The 22,230-nt window shown below is 38.6% G+C and overlaps 1 protein-coding gene across 2 annotated transcripts in view; it reads right to left on the reverse strand.

Annotated features, from left to right (window-relative positions):
• Positions 1–560: 560 nt before the first annotated feature.
• Positions 561–22,230, reverse strand: part of arhgef18a (rho/rac guanine nucleotide exchange factor (GEF) 18a) — a 31,145-nt gene continuing 9,475 nt past the window's right edge. The window contains exons 2-21 of one of the 2 annotated variants that reach the window (XM_028472886.1): positions 21,960–22,007; positions 20,832–20,907; positions 19,775–19,878; positions 19,425–19,565; positions 17,088–17,338; positions 14,354–14,479; positions 12,455–12,572; positions 12,116–12,367; positions 10,494–10,570; positions 10,087–10,268; positions 9,951–10,006; positions 8,119–8,298; positions 7,794–7,916; positions 7,555–7,664; positions 7,396–7,467; positions 5,486–5,533; positions 4,931–5,389; positions 4,329–4,632; positions 3,128–3,232; positions 561–1,347 (exon numbers count right to left, since the gene is read on the reverse strand). In XM_028472886.1, the coding sequence (XP_028328687.1) occupies positions 1,190–1,347; positions 3,128–3,232; positions 4,329–4,632; positions 4,931–5,389; positions 5,486–5,533; positions 7,396–7,467; positions 7,555–7,664; positions 7,794–7,916; positions 8,119–8,298; positions 9,951–10,006; positions 10,087–10,268; positions 10,494–10,570; positions 12,116–12,367; positions 12,455–12,572; positions 14,354–14,479; positions 17,088–17,338; positions 19,425–19,565; positions 19,775–19,878; positions 20,832–20,905 (2,940 nt within the window). In that variant the 5' untranslated portion in view covers positions 20,906–20,907; positions 21,960–22,007 and the 3' untranslated portion in view covers positions 561–1,189. Of the gene's footprint in view, positions 1,348–3,127; positions 3,233–4,328; positions 4,633–4,930; positions 5,390–5,485; positions 5,534–7,395; positions 7,468–7,554; positions 7,665–7,793; positions 7,917–8,118; positions 8,299–9,950; positions 10,007–10,086; positions 10,269–10,493; positions 10,571–12,115; positions 12,368–12,454; positions 12,573–14,353; positions 14,480–17,087; positions 17,339–19,424; positions 19,566–19,774; positions 19,879–20,831; positions 20,970–21,959; positions 22,008–22,230 lie in introns of both variants that reach the window. The other variant, XM_028472885.1, reaches the window with a different exon arrangement.

A 22,230-nucleotide genomic window follows, 5' to 3' on the forward strand; every position in this document is an offset into this window, starting at 1 on the left:
AATTAAACAGTTTGGAAATCGGTTCAAAATTCAACAAATAATTCTACTTAGAGTGTTCTGTCGTAATGTCCATGCACCGCTGCTTCCACCACCACCGGTCCAAGATGGCGGCGCTGTTGACGTGTCCCTCCACGGTCATGTGGTGTCTACATAGAAATGTCTATGGTCCTGACTGCTCTGCCTGGTGTCGCAGCTAAACATGTCCTGACGGACCAATCATAAGGTTCCACCTGGCCACAAAGACATTTTCGGCACTAATTACGATTTGTCATATCCATTATTTGCCAGCTTAAACTAATTGTTAGTTAATTTTGTCTGCCATTTTTAAGCCAATATTGACACTTTTTGAACCCTTTTCTGACTGTTTTTGGCCATTGTAATTTGCACCTTTTAACCAATTTCTGTGATTTTCGAGAGGCAAATATACCTGGGGTCAGATTGACTCCCCTTGTAAAATGTGTTAGTAATATTTGAGGATAATGGAAGGGTTAAAATACTCAGATAAAAGCTGATGTCTCAAAAATTCCATCATACAAACAAAAGACTGTGCTCACAAATCATACAGATAACACAAGATGTTATTAGCCAATGAAAAATATTCAAGGCATCAAATCCACCATGCTTTTATTCTGAAAGGCAGTGACTGTAGAATGACTAAAACCACTGTCATCACTTTTCTTTCTGATGGCTGAAAAACAACTTTCATTCATACAAACAGTGATGTTACATACAGTCAATATCAGTTTTCTTCAAGAGTCTCCAAACCCTGTTCAGATGCACACATGCTCACCAAAACCAACCAGCAAAAGCTTTAGTATTAGTATTGTGCTTATTGCGCTCAGGACTTCATGTTCAAACTGTTTAAACCTTGTCAATAATTCTGTTTTTCACAAGTTGATCAATTATCAAAATGTGTGTCAGCATCACAGATGAAGCAATAAAATTAACTTAAGACAATAGTAGCTTTCTTAAAAATATAAATATAACCTTTGGCTTAAAATGTTTTCCTCCAACGTGTCCATTTTTTAACATCATCTTTATGTACACCTTTTTTTTTTAAAGTTCAGATGTCCATTGGCTGAGGTTCAGTGTCTGATTAAAAAGTGGACAGGTGCACATGAGGACAGCGCTCTGCTCAGGTTCTGTGCAGTGAGCAGAGGTTCCAGGTCCACTTCAGTCTGCTTTGTGCTCAGAGGAAAATCTCTTTGCCCTTTTTCAGAACCTCTTTGGGAAAAGGAGGAGGGGCGGGCGGGGGGCCGTCGCTACTGCTGGGCTTGTTTGAGGAGGAGGAGGAAGTGGACGGAGATGGTTTTACACTGTGGGCAGATCCTGGTGCTCGGAAAGTATCTGAAATAACAAGAGGGAAATTCAGTGTATGATACTCCCCCAGAGACATTTTTAACATTTAAACACTGCCACATTATAGATCGGGGCTTTGCAGAGTTGGGGGTCAATTACATTTATCAAATACAATTACGTCTTCAATTATCCATGTTCAGTTACAACTCAATTATGATTACGGTGACCAGCATTTTTTCCAATTACAATTAAAATTACAATTATTGTTTTCCCTCTGAAAGTCAATTACACTTATGTTCTCAATTACAATTAATCACAGTTACTGAGCCTGAAATAAATAAACCCATAAAACTTAACCTTCCTCTTGTGTTAGCATCTCTTATAATAACAGGTCAGTTTTGACCCATGTCTTAAATCAGCTGTAAAATACACTAAAAATGTTATCTATCAATTAATTAGTTTTTCATCTCTTGGTTACCTTGTTAGGCTTCCTTATCCATAAAAACAATGGTATTAATATTTTTGGTGTGGGCGTCTAAACCTTTTTTGTGTCAGTATACCCCTCATTTTATATTTCTTTAAATGGTAAAATGATCCTCATGAGAACTGAGAGGTGTGGAGAAAGTAAATATGAAACATATTTTATTAATGATTAACTACATACAGGATGTGTAAGCCATAGAACTGTAACATGGTTCCCCAGGTTTGTGTTTAATTACATTCTAAATGTCTTTATAGAATTTCCATGCCAATTACAAAGTCAATGATCTGAATTCAATTACAATTCAATTTTCAAAATTAAAGGGACCATGTTATGCTAAATCGACTTTTCTGTCCTTTAAACATCATAAACGTACTATTTGGGTTTCATACACATGCCCAAAGTGTTTTTTCATTGATTCCCTCAATCGTTAGTTATAGGGTGATTTGCTCCTTTCTTACTGCAGGGCGAGCCCAAATACCTTGCTCCAATTTGATGACATGTTCTCACTTTGACACAGCACTGAGCTGGAGAAGCCACGCCTCCAGGAAGCTCTCTGCCGTGATTGACATGTAAACAGACACGCCCACGAAGATGAGCATTTCAGCGTCCTTCGCGCAGTGCTATGTATGTATTTTCTACAGTCTATGTATGTACCGGTGAACGCCCCGCCCCCACGCTCTGTCTCGTGTTTATAAAGCAGCATGAGCTCGGCTATAGGGTGGGTGGGAGGAGGGTGGGCCATCCTCTGGCCCTACGTCACCGTGGGGGGAGGAGGAAGTCAGTGTCCCGTCTATAGACACGCCCACTCATGAATATGCATAAGTAGGCCGCAAATCAGCCTGTTTGTGTAGAGTTGCTCAGAAAGTGACTTTTCAGAGGCTAAAACTCTGGAAAACAGGCGAGTTTGGGAAAATAAACCTCAAATGTTTTTGGAGTTCTTGGAACAAATGGAGATGTGTGAAACATAGCATGACATGGGACTTTTAAAACCCGCCTGTTCAATCTGGCATACTCACTCTAATTGGTCACTGTGTACTATTCTGCATTGTTATTTTACGCTTTTGTCCTATCTAAGGTCACCTTTTGTGACTTGAAAGGTGCCATCAAACAGATAAAATATATTAATTATAATAGCAATAGATTTTTTCAATTACAATTATTAAAACCTCATAATTGTAACTAATCAATAATTACACAATTACAATTGTTCCCAACCCTGGTGCTCTCCTCCACATTGTCTCTATATTCAACCCATTAAAGTATCTATTGGTTCAGGGTCAACAATACAGCTTTAACTAGAAAAGCAATAGTGTGTTTCTGGCTAAAGAGTGTTTTGATGTTTACCTGAATAGTTGACACTGTGAGGACTGTGGTTTCGTTTGGCTCTCAGACTGCCTCCTTCTTTTGCCGTCACTCGGATGGGAACCACCTGGTTCACGTCTATAGAGGCTACATGACCAGAGACACCATGTTTACATAAGTCTGCTTTTCTCAACTTATTTTAGGGTCATTCCATGTCTTTTTAACTAATTTTCAGGACATCCCACGCAGTTCGGTCTAAAAAAATTTAGAGATTTTTACCAATTGTTCCTGAATAACTCAATAGGCACCCTGTAAATAATTAGTTTGATCAGATGAACATTTTTTGAGATATGGACAATTTAGTGAGGGGGGGTATGTGTTGATTTTTGCACGTACTTATTTTTGTTCCATTTTCAGCTTCAAATATCTCTAACTACATCACATAGGTATAATAATACAGTTCCACCATGTTACTAGTGAAAAACTAATAAACAAATGATTATAAGACACAGAGGCAAGCTGCAATGGCCTCATGTGAAGAATTTACAATATTCGTGGGTGGTGAAATAACCCAAAGTTAGGGTCTAAAATAAAAATGAAGGTTTTATATCCCAAGAAAAAGTTACCTTTATACTATAAATTAAAACAATGTTCAGATTTTGTTCTTACATTCCCACATGCATCTATGGGCCAATAGTAAAAAAAAAAAAATTCTTTTTTAGGACTTCAAGAGACTACCACCCAAGAACCAAAGCATATATACAGTGTATGTGACTAATCATTAGACATTTGAACAGTCTATGTACATAGCTCAAAGTTGATCAAATTACAGGGAGTTGATATGTATGCAAAGTTGTTTACTGAAGGCCCAAACAATGCACAGCCCCAAACCCCAACAAACATTTTTCTATTTTTGAGGGGCTAACATGTCCACCAGATAGGATGTATAGCAATATTCTGAGAAAGTAGGTGGAGCTGTATTACTATACCTACTTTCACTTTCCTATATGATGTAGTTCCTGAGATATTGTGAGCTGAAAATGGAAAAAAAATAAGAATGAGCGAAAATCGACACATACCCCCCTCACTGAATTGTCCATATCTCAAACTATTCATCCGATCTAACTAAATATTTACAGTGTGCCTATTGAATCATCATGGAACAATTGGTAAAATAATTCAGAATTTTTTTGAGACCGAAGTAAATTCATGTAATTATCTCATCAAACAATGCATCCCTGACCTGCACTGTGCGTCCTCTGGTGGTGGGTCTTGGTCTTGGAGCCCTTTTCCTTTCCTTTGGAGAGGGTGGCGAGCTTGGTGGGAATCTGCTGATGTATGGCTGATGATTTGAGCACCTGGTTGGTGGTGCTCAACAGGTGGATGGGCAGCTCAGCTTTGGTTGTCTGGATGCTCATGCTTTCCTTGCGTGGAGGAACCTTTGGTGCAACATCCAGGACCTTGTTGCGTTTGGGAGTTGAGGATGAAGGACCACCTCCGTTCACCACGCTGCCTCTGAATGATGGATTACTGTAGAGGCTCATGGCCTGTGGAAATCAAAGAAAAGGAGAAAAATTTACATTACTGCCTGTAACTGATGCAATCAAATAAATTCATTTATTTAATTGTAATTATAAATCATGCATTGCTGTCCAAAAAGATTGCACTACATTTAGTATTGACCTTCGACAGCATGTGCAAACAAGGTGAAAAAAATATATAAAAAAATAAAAATAAAACATTAGGTTTGTTGCAGTAATGCGTTACACCCAACACTATTCATAGACACAAACTGGCATCCATCACAAGAGAACCCAGTTGTGTTTAATGAATCAAAATGCTCACCTCGTCATAGTTTCCTGGGACATACTTGGACTTAATTTTTTCCACTTGCTCCTTCTCATAGGTCAGACGCTCCTTCTCTTTCTCCACAGACTGGATGGACTCCCTCAGCCTCTCCAGGTCCTGCTGGTAGCTCTCCCTGTGCCTCTCCAGCTCCACCTTCTCCTCACTCAGCATGGCCTCTCGCCTCCTGCACTCCTCTTCCCTCTGCTGCAGCTGCATCTCCAGAGCCTCCTGCTGGATCCTCTGTCGCTCTCGCTCTTTCTCCCAGCGCTGCTGCTCCTCTTGATGCTGAGCCTTCACCTTGTGAAGGTTGGCCAACTCCTCCTTGTGCTTCTCCAGGTTCCGCTGTTTCTCCTGCTCCAGCAGCACGTTGTTGCTGTAGGGACGCGTGGGCTGTTTGCTCATGGAATGGAAGGCGTGCTGCAGCTCGATCTGGCTGTCCTGCTGCACAATCACTGCCTGTATGTTGGAAAGAATGTTTCATATTTGTTTCATATAAAAGGATGCAGGAAATAAAAGTAAATTGTTCAAATTTTGTTTCTAAAAAATGCGGACCTGCAAACTGTAAAGCCTCTGTGCGAGCAGGATCACACTGTCACAGACCTGGAGAGAAATATTAACATAAGCATTTTATTAAATACAGATTATTATATTTAATATTAACATTATTAGCAGATACATTTCCATTGCTTTGAGGATAATACGCAGTTCTATTTGTCAATGAAATCAGATGAAACTCATCATTTATTAAAACTCCAGGTTTGTCTTAAGGACCTGAAATCCTGAATGAGCTCCAACTTTCTCCTCCATAAACAGAACAAAAATGAAGTGATTTTATTTGGTCCAAAACATCTTAGAGATAAATTACTAGAGCAATTACTGTCTCTGGATTGCATTACTCTGTCACTCAGCACACAGTAAAAAACTTAGTTATCATCTTTGATACCGACTTACCCTTTAGCGCTCATATTAACTCATTCAGTGCCATTGACAAGATATCTCGTCATTTCAAATCCAAACGCTCAGTGCCATTGACGAGATATCTCGTAATTTGCATTTTTTCACGGGGATTACTAGAAAACACCCTGGCGGAGGTCCCTCAGCAATATCTAAGCTGTGGGGTGTTGTAGTGACCAACTGTGTCCTGAAGATGGCAGCAGTGCACCTTTAGATGAGAGATTTGCTACCCAGCAAAGGAGGAAGAAGCAGGAAAAGAAGTGAGATTATTGCGCAATGAAGTGATATTGTGACGTATCCAGCAGCTCACAGCACCACATACTAACACAGAACATGTGTGGACCGGAGTGGATTATTGATAATGTTGTGATCGTGAGATAAAACCATCAACTAACTGGGCCAAAAGGGTCATCCCTGCGTGTCGGGGGGAGGGGGGAGGAGGGGGGGTGTGGAGGTGGGTACAAAATACCCCCAGCCTGTGAGCCAGATAGCAAAATAATAGGTGACATGTAGGAGGTAGCAGCGCACCTTTGAATGAGAGATCATCCATGCTCAGCAGAGCTAAGAGGAAGAGAGGAAAGGCGTTTACGAGACAGAAAATGGCGCTACGTGCAGAGCTGATGTTCCCAGCAGCGCACACTCCGACCAGAGCAAGTGTGGAATTCATGGATATTGTGGTGATTGTGAGATAAAACCATAAAAAATGGGGTAAGCAGTGACAAAGGAACGCCAAAATACAGTAAGAAATCCATTCAACTCTGACCCAGATAGATAAATAATAATAATTTTGCCATCAAAAGCCCGGTCTGTTTTTTTTTTTAGTTTTATATAAGGAAACGATGTTCAGATGTTAGAGTTGTCACTAAAGCAAAAAAAAAAGCTTTAAAGTCACTGACAGGGTTATTTTTTACAAAAAGGCTTTTTTCTCAGCTTTTTGCTTTGAAACTGAAGATTTGTGTAAAACTTGCTCTATTCAACAGCTGATTACAAAAGAATGAAACGAGCCAGATACAATTTTTTTGTTGATGAAAGTAGAGGCTTCAATCTTTCAGAATCTGGTGTCAGATATGAGATAGTCATAGTAGAAAATATTCTGTGGGTCTTTAAAATCAGTCAAAATGCTCAAAAACGGCTGGCACTGAGGGGGGTAGAAAATCTGAGAATGGCTGGCACTGAATGAGTTAAGCAAATTTTTAGGACAGCCTTCTTCCACCTCCGTAATCTCGCTAAAATCAGGAATATCTTGGCCCAGAGTGATGCTGAAAAACGAATCCATACATTTGTTACATCAAGACTTGATTTTTGTAACGCTTTACTGTCAGGATGTCTCAGTAACTCACTAAAAAGTATCCAGTTAATCCACCAAGCAGACGCTTGTTCATGTGGAATTGTTGGGTTTTTTCTTAACAATTTAATATTTTTGATAAGCGCTACGAGATGACTATTGTTGTAATTGGAGCTATATAAATAAAGTTGAACTGAATTAAATTTAGTGCAATTATAAATACCTCTGCTTCATGGAAAGGGGTGGAGCATGAGTGACAGTTTCTCTCTGAGTGATTATCAGTTTCATCATCAGCCTGAAAAAAAAACAAAAACCAAAGATTACATTGAAAAGACATTAATCGCAGCTGCAGGTTTACATGGTCAGAGCCTGCCTCACTCACAGAATCCACCTGGTCCTCAGAGTAGTAGTCTGCATCCCTGGGCTTGAGGTTAAGAGTGGCATGACTGTGATAAACTGGAATGTTACTACTCCAATCATTGTCCTCCTCACCTGAGAGGAAGAAATTAGATTTTTTTTTAATTTAAAATGTATATATATTATAGATTTGAACACAATTGTATGATCAAACTCCTGAAATGCAGTAAAACAGTGATTGTACATAATGTCAGGGCATCTCACCTTGGCTGTTATTTGCATCTCCTGAGCTCTCAGTGCTCCTGATCACTGCTGGTGTATTAATCTCTTCCATCAGAAGGTTTGGGTCTTTAATCCTTAAAAGAAGTAAGTTCTGCAAGTTTTCCACTGTGGGGAAAAAAAACAAGAACCGAAATACAGACAGCTTTAGTCAGATGGAGGGACCACATCTTCCAGATGGCGAAAAGCTTGACCACATTCATGTTGAGACAGGCAAACCTTTCTATGTGGAACAGATGATGAAGTGTAACAGCTCTAACTTCCAGAGCTGAGGACAAATGATGAGATGGAAGCTGGCTGCTGCCCTCACCTTCATTGATGGCTCCTTTAAGGAGCGTCTCCCCTTGCTGAAGGTCCAATGTGTCTCCTCTGAGCAGCAGTCCGCTATGTGGTGCCTCCTGCTCCATTGTGTCCTCGTAGAGAGCAGCAAAGACCCGCTGCTTGTCTATGAGACTCTGCTTTATCACATCATCTCTGCTTTTTAGAAGATCTGAAGTGGAGCAACACGAGAGGTTAAGGCACGTGTCAACCTTAAGGCCCGGGGGCCAAATCCGTCCATTCAGAGCATCAAATTCATGAATCATTGTGTAGAAATACCAAGTAATTCAGTTTTAGATATCTCAGCCCTTCCAAATACATAAATTCAATGAATATCCACAATATTTGCAAGGGTGCACAGTTTTCCCCACACTTTTATCACATGACAGCAATTTTTTTTATTGCAAACTGTTGAAAAATAAATCTTCATCTTTTCCAAAATCCTGCAATTTTATGAAAATTATTCCACAGATTGGATAAAGTCTGTAACTTCCATGACTTTACATATTTAATGTTTCCTGCCTAAAATGTGCAGCCTACTTGAACTAAAAAATGTTTGACACCTCTGGGTTAAGGTTACCAATCTATGGAAAAATAAATCTGCACTTAAAACACGTAGAGCAAAAACACGCTCAAAGGTCAAAGGTGCTTTTTCCCCCGATTTAAGTAACGCAAAGCTCAAGTCATTCTATGCTACTTTCCATACAATCTTCTGAGCATCACATTCAGGTACCTCCACACACTACTTGACTGGGATGTCAAACAAAATGTGAGCAGGCAAAAAGCTGCTCGCTAAAGGCAGGCATACACTGTGCAATTTTTGGCCCATTTAGAGACTATTTTTGACTCGTGCATCTATTTTGTGAGATCGTGCGAGTCTCTGCTAGATCGTGTGTCGTGCATCGTGTAGTATACATGGGGTCACAAGAAGCGATGAACACCTCACGACCAGCTCCGGATCAGCAATCGTATGGTCGTAAGAAAATCAAACATGTTTAAAATCCAGTCGCTCCTCATGAGGGTATCTCACAGTTGAAGCAGTGCCACAGATCGGCGCACCTTAAACTCTCGCCCTGCGCATGCGTAGGGTTACACCGTAGGACTGCTGTAAAATTGACAGACTGTACTGTCCACATCTGTCCAGCCTTCTCCTGGTCCATCACATCACCGTCTTTTCTTTTTTAAAGCTCTTTTTGCGGAGATTTGCGAGTCCCTCCACTTGCGGGTTCTTCTTCTTTGTCTGTTTTAATGGCGACGTTTCAGAGTTCTTCTTCTGATTAGTACATTGCATTTCCGGAAACAAGACCCCGACGTGTCGAGTGAGCAGTCAGATCGTGTCAGAGTGTCGGTCCGTACAGTGTGAGAACATGAATCGTGAGTTGCGCACATTCGTGCTCTGCACATGAGTCGCATAGTTTGAGCTGGAGCTGAGTACGATTTAAAAAAAAAAAAAAAAAAAAAAATCGTACAGTGTATCCCAGCCTTAAATGATCCACTCAGATTAAGTAACAAAGAAGAAAAATTGGAAAAGGTATATGAATAACTTTATACTTTATGGACTCAACACTTATTTTTCTGCAGTTCCAGTGGTTAGACAGATTAGTTGAATCCTTGTAAACTGGTATCGTAAATATGAAATAGTAAAAATTATATTTCCTCTAATAGTCAGTTTATAACAAAATTCTCAAAATACATAAAGAAGAGGGGGATTTTGTCTATTTTGTTTACACACCAACAAATAGCCATACTGTGCATATTTCCATATCATTAACTCAAGTATCCTCACTGTGTATTGGACCATTTCTGTCTTGCATGTTTTTTTACCTTGATAATGTTGCAGTTGGGAGACATGCTCTCTGTAATATGTTTCTTCTCTGTGGCTGAAACACAAAGACATTCCACTCAGTGTAGGCTTTGATCAGGTGTTTGAGCACCAGTGCATTATCAGTGTCACGCTCACCACTCCACAGCCTTTCGTATGTTGGTCGTCCATGTGACGCGTTCCTCTCTGGAGCTGGTGTAGATCTCGTACATCTCTGGCATGCTGATGGTGCAGGCACAAATGAGGAACATGGCTTTTTCCTCGTGGGCCACTTCCCTGACTATCAATTTTTGCAGGGAAATCACAGGAGGTCTATTATCCTGTATGAGCAACAAAGCAATCATTACTACAAATAGGACGAGTGATTTTCTGCCTCGATGTGATGAGGAAAGGATTGTACATAAATTATCTAATATTTTTCTACTTTCAGTAACAATTTATGAAATCTAATTACATTAATGGTATCAAAATAAAAAAATTTGGTCAAAATGCAAGATTTATGTATTTATATGTATTTTGTAGTAATGTGTTAAACTAGCACTCACAACAGCAGCAAAGACAAACTTCTGATCTTTCTCCTGTAAGAAGAGCAACATGTCCGACAGCAGCACAGCATGGACATCTGCAAAAAAATCAAAGCAACAAAAGCGATCATTATTATAAATATAATTATTGTTATTAAAACTTTCTTTTAACAATCCTATTTTCCAAGGGAGACCTGGCCAAAATAAGTAGCAGCAATCACAAAACAGAGTTACAAAATAACACAAAAACAAAATTTGAATATACAGAATTAACAATTAAATCACATAAAAGCTGAAATTGAATTACAAAAAAGAAGTCAAGGTATTAGTTTCAAGTTCCCTTACTTTGGTTTTAAAATGGCTAAGATCAGCTCTTAATGTTTTAAATTAGCAATGTGTTTCAAACACAAGGCACATAATGAACAAAAGCTCTTTTACTCTTAAGTGCAAACAAAATGGGACACAAAGAAAAAAACTTGTACCCAAAGTATACCAGTAACAGGGCCTTCCTAATACGCTTGAAAGAAAAAAATCGTTTCAGCAATATCGCAATTTTTTACAGCGCAATTATCGTATCGACCAGAAAATGTCCAACTCATTTTTTTTAAATCATGTTTTTGAACCATTAAAACCATTACATTGTGCCAATATATGCACAGCACGTAAACACCCGGTCATTAAAGTTAGGATACTCAAATTAATACATTTTTAATGAAAAAAAATATTCTCATTGGCATCATTTAGTATATCGTAAAAGTAATCATTTCTGAAAAAAATGTACGTCTGCGTGCAGTCTGCCGCGATATATAGTGAGCGCGTGCACGGTGCAAACTTGTTTTCAGTAAAGCATGGCTGCCGAACACCCACCAGGACAGATCGCTATACCTGCGCTGGCTGTTACTGCATATACTGCTAAAAAACCCAAACAGAGAAAATCAGAGAAAGAAAAGAAAGACGCGGTACGTCTAAAAAAACCAAAGAAGAGCCAAACTTGAATAAATATTGGTCCGGCATATTCCGGATGAAGGGCATTGCGGGCCAGTCTTGGACTAACTTTGGAAGCGCAAGTGGCTCTTTTCCTTCTAGACAGGTTATCTAATGTTCCATTTTCCTATATTGTGTGTGCATCCTTTAGCGTGACAACGTGTTTTATCGATAGTCACACGATTGCTGTTCCGTGTATTGTAAACAGAGACAAAGTTTGTGGTGTAGGACAAAAGGCTAGTCACGGTTCATGTCCAAGGATTTAAAGCCCATTGTCGCAACTCAGATGTGCTGTAAACATGAGAAGAGAGGATGTGGGTACCTATTATGTAAGGGTGTGATTTTAACCCTAACCTTATGCAACTTTAGACTGTCAACCTATGCGTGTGCACATTCAGCACTCGCGCGCAACTTCGTGCACTCTCAGAGAAGAAGACTGGAAGGGATTATCAGAGTGGGGGGCGAAATTTACCGTTAGAATTCAGCCATACCCCTCTGTCCTGGTTCAAGATTTAGGTAGTGCAGCTTTAAGTGTTAGTGAACCACATCATATTGTTTAGTATTGCAATATATTGTATACTGACATGCAAATCGTGAATTGTATCCTATCATCAGATTCACGGCAATGCACACCCCTACTTCCTAAGCTCTTAACGGACCTTTGTGTCTACCGGAGGACTTCCAGGTGACCAAGCCTTCATACAGCAGCAACCTGTCGCCCTGCAGCAGCTCTTCCCTCCGAAGCACCCGCCCGTCCTTCAGCCGGCCCACCGACTTTGGTTCCAGGCGTAGGCTGATGTTCCTCAGACGAGTGGCCTTCTCATACTCACTGACCTGAGTGTTCACATGGGAAATGAAATCCTTCATCAGAGCCAGGCTCTCCACAAGGGCCTTGTACTCCTCTGTGTTGACTGTTCCAAGCAACAAGAAAAGTCAATCAATAGCATTCATTTACTCTCACTGTGTGAATCTGGCACAGTGTAAAGAGATCATATTACCTTCAGTGTTCTGAATGATCCGCTCCACCAAAACAGGGTACTTCATGATGCGCTGAGTCACCAGCAAAAAACACTCAGGGATTCCCAATCTTCGCACCAGCGTTAGCTGACCTACTTTCTATAGAGAAAGAAAACAAACTTACACTCTACGTACTCATTTTCAAGCTAAGACTTGTTAACTGGGAGGTTCTAAGGGTCTGAAAATGGCAGGCCTTGGTCCTGCACACTTAATCGCATTATAGTAGAAGCATAATGAGCACAAGAACTTCTTCATTAAATACTACCAGATACCAGATCAAAAGTTAGAGATCGGTAAAAATCCATGGTGGCTGCCATCTTAAAGCTGCTATCCGGAGTTTCTGAGAAACGTCTTGATGTCCCGCCCTAAACAGCCTCACTTCCTCTGCCAAACTACGAGAAGCCACGCCTCTACTTTTTTGCACGTGCATCGCGGAACATAACAAGGTCGTATTGATATAGGTCTGTGGGTCAAGTAAGAGTCAAAATCCTATTTACCTGTTTGCTGCTGTGACGCACGGCCTTGTTTCCGTGCAGAGTTCTGCATTCACTTTGATTGACAGCATCAAAAACAGAAAGTCAAAGCCGATTGGCTGGGCACTCTCGGTGATCGTTTCCATTTGTATAGGGGTCTATCGGATGAAGGCGGGACTTATATACATTAATGTACATGAATGACCACTGGCAGTAGATGATAGTAAAAGGCTAGTTAGGCATTTTTTCGCATTTCAAAAGAATCATACATAAACATAGTTTTCTCAGAAACTCCGGATATCAGCTTTAAATTGGAGAATGCTAAAGGTTGCTCAAGTAGCAACTGAACTAATTTAACTCTCTTAACAAATATAAAACATGTTTTCATTAGAGAAGTTTGCAATAGTTAAAGGGGCAGTCTGCAACTCTTCTAAAAGTGAGTTTTTGTCATATTTGCTAAAGCTGTCACTATGTAAGGACAGCTTTACATGAAACTAATAGTTTGTGTGAAAAAAACAGGCTCATTGAGTCCTCCCTGCTGCTCCTGCAGGCAGGAGGACTCAATGAGCCTGAGGAGAGAGAGATCTGAAAGTCGTGGACTGCACCTTTAACGTTGCAGGGTCTGATGTGGGAAGTATCTGGGAGGTAACTTGATTACATGTGAAATTAGGCACTTTGGATCGTCTTCACACACATCTCTCGCTGCATTTTGTTTCTCAGAATCTCTGGAATGTGATGACTCACTGTGCTCCAAAGCCTTATTCCCCTCCGGCTAAAACAGATATCCCCTCATACCCATTTTTAAGCAGTTACTAGCTGTGTATTTACTTCTGAAACACTATTGACTAGGGTTGCAAAAATTATGATAAATTTCCCCGGGTGCTTAAGCTAGAAAATGTTGGAAATTCCAAAAATATAAGCTTTGCATGGAAAATGTTTATTGGACTTAACCAGAAATTAGGAGTTACTTTTAAATAGCTGATGCAGATATTTTAGAAGATGCTAGATTTTCCAAACTAGATTTAACAACAATGTTTAGGGCCAACCATCAAAACTTGAAAATTTCCCATTAATTCCCATGGAAAGTTTCCAACATTAGTAATTCCTGGAATTTTGCTGCCCAAGTTGAAATGTTTTTAATTAATTATTTTGAATGGATGATAATATTTATGTTTAGATATGATACAGTTATTTAAAACTACTTGCAATGACTCCCATTAGTTCTGCCCCAAGGAATAAAACCCTTCAGAAAAGTGCCTTTAATTAGAAGGTTTTTTTTGTGTGCATGTCTTATTGGCAATACATGAAATACAAATAATGTTATAAACATGACCAGTACAGGTAACCTTTAAACACTAATCCTCCACAGATTGATTGATAGTCGAATAAGATTGTCACAATGCTTACTTTAATAAGGTTCTGAAGCTTCTTGTTGTTCTGTATTTGCTCCTTGTAGAAAGTCATGGCCTCAATGTGATGACAGCAAAAAACCGTGTAACAGTCTCTCATCTTTTCCCCCAAAGGACCTGAAAACTGAGATGAGAAGAAGAAATTCAACACTTGGAAAAATGAACACTCATCTTTTTGAGCCATCACGTTTTACTGTGGAAAGGCTGTGATTCTCTGGTATGTGATGTCAAAGATAAAGCATCATTCATGAGCTCATACAGCAAAACACACCCTTTCAGAGCATTTTTGGACATACCAGCCATTCACCTATATGCACTTCAAGAGCTCAGAGAAAGTGCCTGCTTTTCAACCAGCAGAAGAAAACAAAAAGCGACACCTCTTTATACTTAACCAAGTCTGTATTTCCAAAGTCTCTCGCCCTGGTATCGTGCTGTAATGTAAACAGTGAGAGCACCTGCAGACATTTTTCCCAGCTGGTGTGTATTTACCTTCAAAACACAAGGATGTAAAAATGTCTCGCAAACATGAGAAAGTAGTCACTTAATCATTTTGTTTGTTCCAAACACTTCATGTCTGAGTGTTTGTTGTAGGCTTCTGTGTATGAATATAAGAAACGTTTACATTGGCTGCTGAGTACACCACGTACCTGAAGAGACCCACACTTTACAAAAATTGAATGAAGTCAATTGATGTTTGTGATAGGTTAACTGTTGACAAACTGTGTTTCACTTGTCGTGTGCTCGGCTGACATCCAGTTATGTTACATTTTAAGCACTTCTACATTATTTACTGATAAGTTAAGAATGTCCTGATCACAGCAGCTCTAATTAGAGTGAAAGTTAATTTGTGAGGGTGTAATGAAGTGAAAGGTAATTGTAAAATATAGTTAGGCACAACTATATTAGTGATGTTTTATTACTTAAAGCAGTCTCACTTTTGTATTTAAAATATGATCCTACTGTGGAATGTTTACATTGCTCTTTTGCTAGTAAATTTACATTTTGAAATCAAAGATTTGGTTGAGATATAAGATTACTGCATGTATAACTACTGATAAAAACCCCCCACAAACAACACATTGTCATTTTTGTTGTTTTGTGTGTGTATGGAGTCATTTGGCATATTTCTCTTATTTTGAGAGTTTTTGTTGTCATTAGCGTTATTGAATTGTCATTATATTATGTTTTTCTGTCATTTTGTGGGTTTACTTCTGGGGGCCACACAACTTATACTGAGAACAGTTGCCTATGTCTGATACATGGTATAAACACAATAAATGACATCTACAACTGCATTGTGTGCTTGGTTTAGAATACATGTTGGATAAATAATGGCCTATTGTTTGTACGTATGTGTGTTTCAAAAAACAAGGTCAAAACATTTGAGGGTTGAACTTTGCCATTTTGTTCTTAGAAATGCAAAAAGGAAATTCCCACTTACATTCTGTCCCATTTTTTTTTTTGAGTCACTAAAGCATTTTGAAAAGGATTTAAGTCCAGACTGACAACGTTGCTCTGACAACATAACATGAGACTTAAGAGTAGGGCTGGGCGATATATCGAATATACTCGATATATCGCAGCTTGTAGTCTGTGCGGTGTTGAAAATGACCATACCGTTAAACTCGGACTTTTTTTTTTTTTTTTTTGAATTTTTTATTTTTTATTTTTTTTTAAATATCTTAGTGGCATTATGCACAAAAGGTGCACTTAAATTTAGTGTTGTTTTGAAATGTCATCTTAATGACAACATGCACAAAAGGGCACTATTTGTTTTAAAATATTGTAGTGGCATTATGTACAAAAAGTGCACTTTAATTTTGTGTTTTGAAATGCCATGTGAGTTGCATCCTGCACTAATGTCTTGTTTTGAAATGTCTCTGTGACAATTTTGCACAGAACGTGCACTTTCTGTTGACAATTTTATGTTTGAGCCACTCACTGTTTAATAAATACAGTTATGTCAACTTTGACTTAGTTGTGATATCCCCTTTTTTGCATGAAAGTTTAAAATTGGCATATATTAATGCAGTATGATCAAGAATGTTTTAATGTAGACATATAGAATCATCATACTGGTGTGATTTTGTGCATCAAAGTGTTAATTCAAGGGTAATGCAAAATATCGAGATATATATCGTGTATCGTGACATGGCCTAAAAATATCGCGGTATTTATAAAAGGCCATATCGCCCAGCCCTACTTAAGAGTCTCAAATTGAAGACCTTACCTCAATGGTTCCCTGCCTTTTTTTGATCGTGACCCCAATTTTTATATTGTGACCCCAAAGACTATTTTTCGAGAATTAGTTTCTTTTCATGTTTGTTATAATGTGTTACAAATACATAACAGCCAAAGTGACAAGATGCGCCAGCACATATTTTCATACAGTATTTTATTCATTTATTTACATTTTCTCTTTCTTCTTCTCTTTACACTACATTTTATTTAAACTGATTCTTATTTGAGAAAGTGAACATACAGAATACAGTTATTTAGAATTGTGTGTTGTGTTTTAATTTGAAAAAACAATAAGTGAGAAAATGTTCAGTAATTAATTTAATCAATTCCTGGAAATTTCAGGTGACTACCTTTAAATTCCAGGTAACTTCCAGATTTTGTAGCAGCAAATCACCAATGAAATATGATATAATAAAAAGTTCCAATTCTTGGCACTGTATAATGTTATTTTTCTGAAATGCGATGCAAGTTTGACCTTGATCTCAACTTACCTGAGAAATCAGGATATCCCCGAGCTGTGTGATTTGGTAGTTCCCGTCACTGCCCTCCTCTTGACTCTGCTTCTGACACCCTCTGAGACACTTTAGGAAGTTCTGGTGGAGGCTGAGAAGCTCTTCATTTCTCATAAAGAGCCACTCCAGCTTGCCCTCCTCTATCAGCAAAGACTTCCTCAGCTCGTGCATGTAGACGTGGAGAAGGATTTTTAAAGTGCGCACGTGGTGCATCTCGGTCTGGATTAACTCTATAAAAATCAAATCATGTACAGATGTTTGGGTTACTGATGTGAAACGCTACACCTGTTGAATAAAACACTGAATCAGAGTTACAAAAAAATACAGTGCAGTGGAAAACTTTCAAGCCAATAAAACCTCCATGATGTTGTAAAACCTTTGCTCAGTGCTGCATATTTAGTAGAATTGGAAAGCTATTAAACACAGAATCTATTCTTATTCGAACAAAGCCAACAAGATGGAAAAAAAATTGATTCACAAACATGCCCAGGGCTGGCACAACTAGAGCAGCACTCTCTCAAAGGCGGCAAAACTGGACCGCCCAGAGCTCTCAAGAGCCAATACCAGCCTGGTCTACTGACAAGAAGTTTGTGTGTCTGAAAAAAGAAGAAAAAAGACTTTCCAAAGATGTAAGCCGGCATCAGTGACAAACGTTGCAGGCAGCATGTGTAAACGACAAAAAATTACCCAGTTGTGAAAACAAAAATATACATTGATTTACGACAATGAAGGCCTGCTGCAAACACTTCAAGGAGAGCTTTAACCCTCCTATTATCCTGAATATTACTAACATTTTACCCTTGGGGTAATTGTGACCCCAGGGATATTTGCCTCCAGAAAATAATTTTCATAAAATAGTTGACAAACTTCTTGTGTCAGGCACTGTGTGGTAAAGTATCAACTCTGCAAGATAAGATACGATACAGACAAGTTTTACACAGCTAAAACAGCTTGGGGTCAAATTGACCCCAGAGGAACACCAATGTGTGCAATATGTGTTCAGCACATCGAAAAAATATCCTCATGATAATTTTATGCTTAATCAATTGTACTCGTGAAATTAGGAAAAGTCATGAAATATGAAGCAACAAAAAGGTTAACTAGTATTTTTTAAATGATAAATATTGAATGGGGTCAAATTGACCCCAAAGATAATAGGAGGGTTAATTGCTTATTAGCAGTGTTTGGAAAAACGGCGTTTAAAATAACAGCATTAGGTAACAGCGTTTTTTTTGTTCAGTAACGGGGTAATTAACTAACTACTTTTTATGCCGTTACAACGCCATTGCCGTTACTGAACGTTAAATGCGATGCGTTACATATATTGATTGAATAAACTGTGATCCGAAAGCACCCCTGGCTTCTTACTCAGCTGTAGTGAGGAGGTGAGTTAAAAACAAGGTGAGCAATTATAATTGGCTAAGGCGGCGTCATGTTTCATGGTAGCCAATCAAAGCCAGTGTTTTTACACATGTGCCAGCACACGCGTGACAGACAGAGACACACACACACAGACAGAGACACACACACACCAAATTTGATGAAGCAGCAGTGATGGCGAGCGTTGAGCAGTCTGATGAAAAGTTGGCATTTTTAAGGTGGCGATACAAACACTACTTTAAATGAATTGCGGTCAAAGGCAATAGATTTTGTATTTATTTAGAAAAAAGTTGGCCAATGCACTGTCAGGGGTTTGCTATAATGATTTTAAAATAAGCTTATTGCATTTTTTGGATACACCAAAATGAAAATTCTTGGCTGAATCCTCTGATTCCGTCTCCTGCTTGCTGTGCGGCGTGTATAATTTGTTGTGCGCACAGCTTTGTTTATTTCCACATTCAAGTGATGATCTTTATAACGCAGATTAAGTATGGAAGTGCTGAAGATCTCTGTGAAATGTGCGCTGAACTTATGCCACTGATAAGTAGTTTGGAGGCACGTGTCAGACGTCGACTGAGAGACCGTTTGTTGATAACTGTTACAGCCGGATTGTTTTGGTGATAAAAGTGTTTTCAGTGGCCGCATTTTTGGTGCATTGCTACAATTTGCATATGAATTGCTAAAATGCAGCATATTTCATATTGTTGACACTTTAGAACACTTGTTGGCTTTGCATTGTGTGGCTTATTGCCATGGTTTTTGCTTTATTTGTTTGATAAATTTATTTGTTGCTATCATGGTTTGCTGCAAATAAAGGGGCAGCATCATGGATTTTCACCTAAAGCGGCAAAACTTTGTGCGCATGCCGTTTCTAAATACACAATGCTGATATTGAGTAAACAATATATCCCTTTGTCTTGTTTATTGTTCACGTACCGTAGATCACATCCTCCCTTTTTATAGCTTCTTTGCTCAGGTTTTTTAAGTATTTCTGATGCACAGTGAGGGTCCAGGACTCTGCCTCCAGGTCCTCAGCTTCGGACTTGAGTTCCTTTTGCAGCAAACTATAGTGGGAGTCTGAGTGATACAGGAAGAGTCAGTCAGAATCACCCAAAACAAGCCTCATCCTTTTATGCCGTCAAAAAGAAAGACATTTACATATCTTAATCTTCTCATTTTGTCCCATACAATCTGGTAACTATGGTGACACCTTTACTTATGAGCTTCCAATAAGCTTTTTTGGGTAGTTTCAACTGTTAAATTGTCAATGTCGTTGTGTCGCTGACCTTCAAGGTTGATGGCCTCAGCCACAGAGGAAGACAGAGAGTCATCAGAGGGGATCCTCAACAGGCGCAGGGCATCAGTCTCATCCATCTGCACTGCACCAGCTCTGTTCGGAATGGAAAGATATTCTGACATCAGTATCTAGGAATTTCCATCAGATGAGTTTTGTACCTACTGTATGTGATGCCAAATCTATGATAGAATATTTTCAGACGCTTCAATGTTAGATGACACATGTAGGGAGTCCTGGTTTATATTACAGTTGCTGACCCTCAACTGTGACAGTTTACCAGAGGTGTAAAGAGTACTGAAACATCCTACTCAAGTAGAAGTACTATTACTTGATTGAAATTGTACTCAAGTACAAGTAAGTCATACATAAAATACTCAATTACAAGTAAAAAGTAGCTCAATTAAATAGTACGCAAAGTAAAAGTTACAAGTTACTTTCACCCCTCGTGTTCATTTTTGGCAATAAATGTTGCCACGGTTCCCTTGGATACAGTAAACATCTCATGTATAAACTTAAAATGGAAAAGACTAAATATTACACAATTGCAACTTAATTTATTTTTCACTAACGCATCTGTATAAAGTAAAAGGTTTGTCAAAATATACAACTCTTTAAATAAAACAAATGAAATGAATTAAAAATACAAAAATGTACAGTATAGCTACTGTACATTTATGAACTCTAACATTGAAAAAATAACCAGCATTCACTGCTGATTTGGCGCGGTGCATTATGTTTAATCTGGTTGGTCGGCTATGATGTGATGCATTTGATGGTTGCCTGGTCATTTTATTTTTTGTAGTTTCACAATGTTTGTTAATCATTTTAAAACAAAAAACAATAATTTACTCAGTAACAGTTGGGTGTAGAAATGTAACAACTGACTTTACTTCTTTTAAAACGTACTTAAAGACAAGTAAAATGACTGATTTAGAAATATATTCAAAAGTACAAGTACCCATAAAAGCTACTCAATCACAGTAACTTAAGCATTACTTCCACCTCTACACTTCATGTGGTTAAAGGCTGGTGTAGAAATCACTGACCTTGTTGTGGAGCCACTGTAACAGGAGGAAACAGGCTGAAGGTTGAGTTTAGTTGGATTATCATGGACAGTCATTCCTGGATGAGAAAAGCTTTAGGAAAGGCCATTGGAAGCCAGGAGACAGAGTCTCACCCCAGAGCTGAGAGACAGAACAATAAACAAATCAAACTAGGAAACCCCTAATCCACTAAACTGCAGGTTACTGCATTAGGATTACAAGGTGCTAGTTTCCTACCAGCGTATGCGGCAGAAAAGCAATGATAATTTTTCACCAAGAGTTTCTCACACATTTTCCTTATTTGCTCTGATCAGATTAGCTTCAAAACACTTTGGATATCTATGTGTGTAAAAAGGATTCAAATGAGTAACCCAAAAAAATAAAGTTAGAGAATTAAAGATTTTGACTTTTTGTCTGAAATCAGTGTATAACAACACAAATAAGCTCCTACAGGAAAGCTTTTTTTTTTTAAAGCTGTTAAAGCTGCTAAGAATCATTTTTATTACAGCACGGGCCCTGAAAATGTGACTGTCTGATCCAAAGGCTACATTATCAACATTTACGTCAGCTTTTAGTATTTTTGTAGTAATTTTCTGCTTTTTTGTTGTCCCTTTTCAGTATTTTCATTGTCGTAATGTCTATTTTTCTGTATTATTGTTTTTTTGAGTGCATTTTTTTTTTTATCCTTGGCAAAACTGTCTAATTTTACAAAAAATGCCTTTCCAACATATCAAAGCATAGCAGACTGTCATCAACCTTACAACATTTATTGTAGTCCAAGAAGCCATCAAACAAAAGGAGATTTAAAAAAAAAGCACAAGTCATGAATGCAAAATGTTGTCATAAATTATCGTAACTGTGAACAAGAAAACTTGTTTAGCACATTGTAAGAACAAACCAGTCTTCAATCGTATCTTAACAGTAACAACCGTGCCATTGATTGTGTTGAAGTTTTTGGAACTGCGTCAGACGTCAAACTAATTAAACAAAGATTGTGCCAATAAGTTCTCTATTATTCAGCATTTTCCAACAGATGCCAACAAAATGATGACCCATTACTGATATATGCTCACAAACCCTTTGAATGGTCAAGGTAGGACTTTTGGAAACAACTCCGTCTCAATGACTTACCTTCATGAATGCTTTTGCCCTTTTATTTACTTTTTCAAAATCCAGTTCCTGTGAGGTTGAACAAAAAAAACACAGAGGAAGAAAATCTAGTTAAACCTGTGCAGAACAACAAACAAGAAAAGGTAAAGAGAGAAGGGGGGGGACATGCAAATGTGCACATTTCTGTGTCACAGCCTGAGTGAGTGTGTGTCCCAGTTTTGGTAGAGCGTGTTCCAGTGGCCTTTATGGGAATGTTAACTTAATAGGTTCTAAAGGGTTAATGGGAGCAACT

The sequence above is a fragment of the Gouania willdenowi genome, chromosome 17, assembly GCF_900634775.1.
Source record: "Gouania willdenowi chromosome 17, fGouWil2.1, whole genome shotgun sequence".
In the NCBI taxonomy this organism is placed as follows: Eukaryota; Metazoa; Chordata; class Actinopteri; order Blenniiformes; family Gobiesocidae; genus Gouania; species Gouania willdenowi.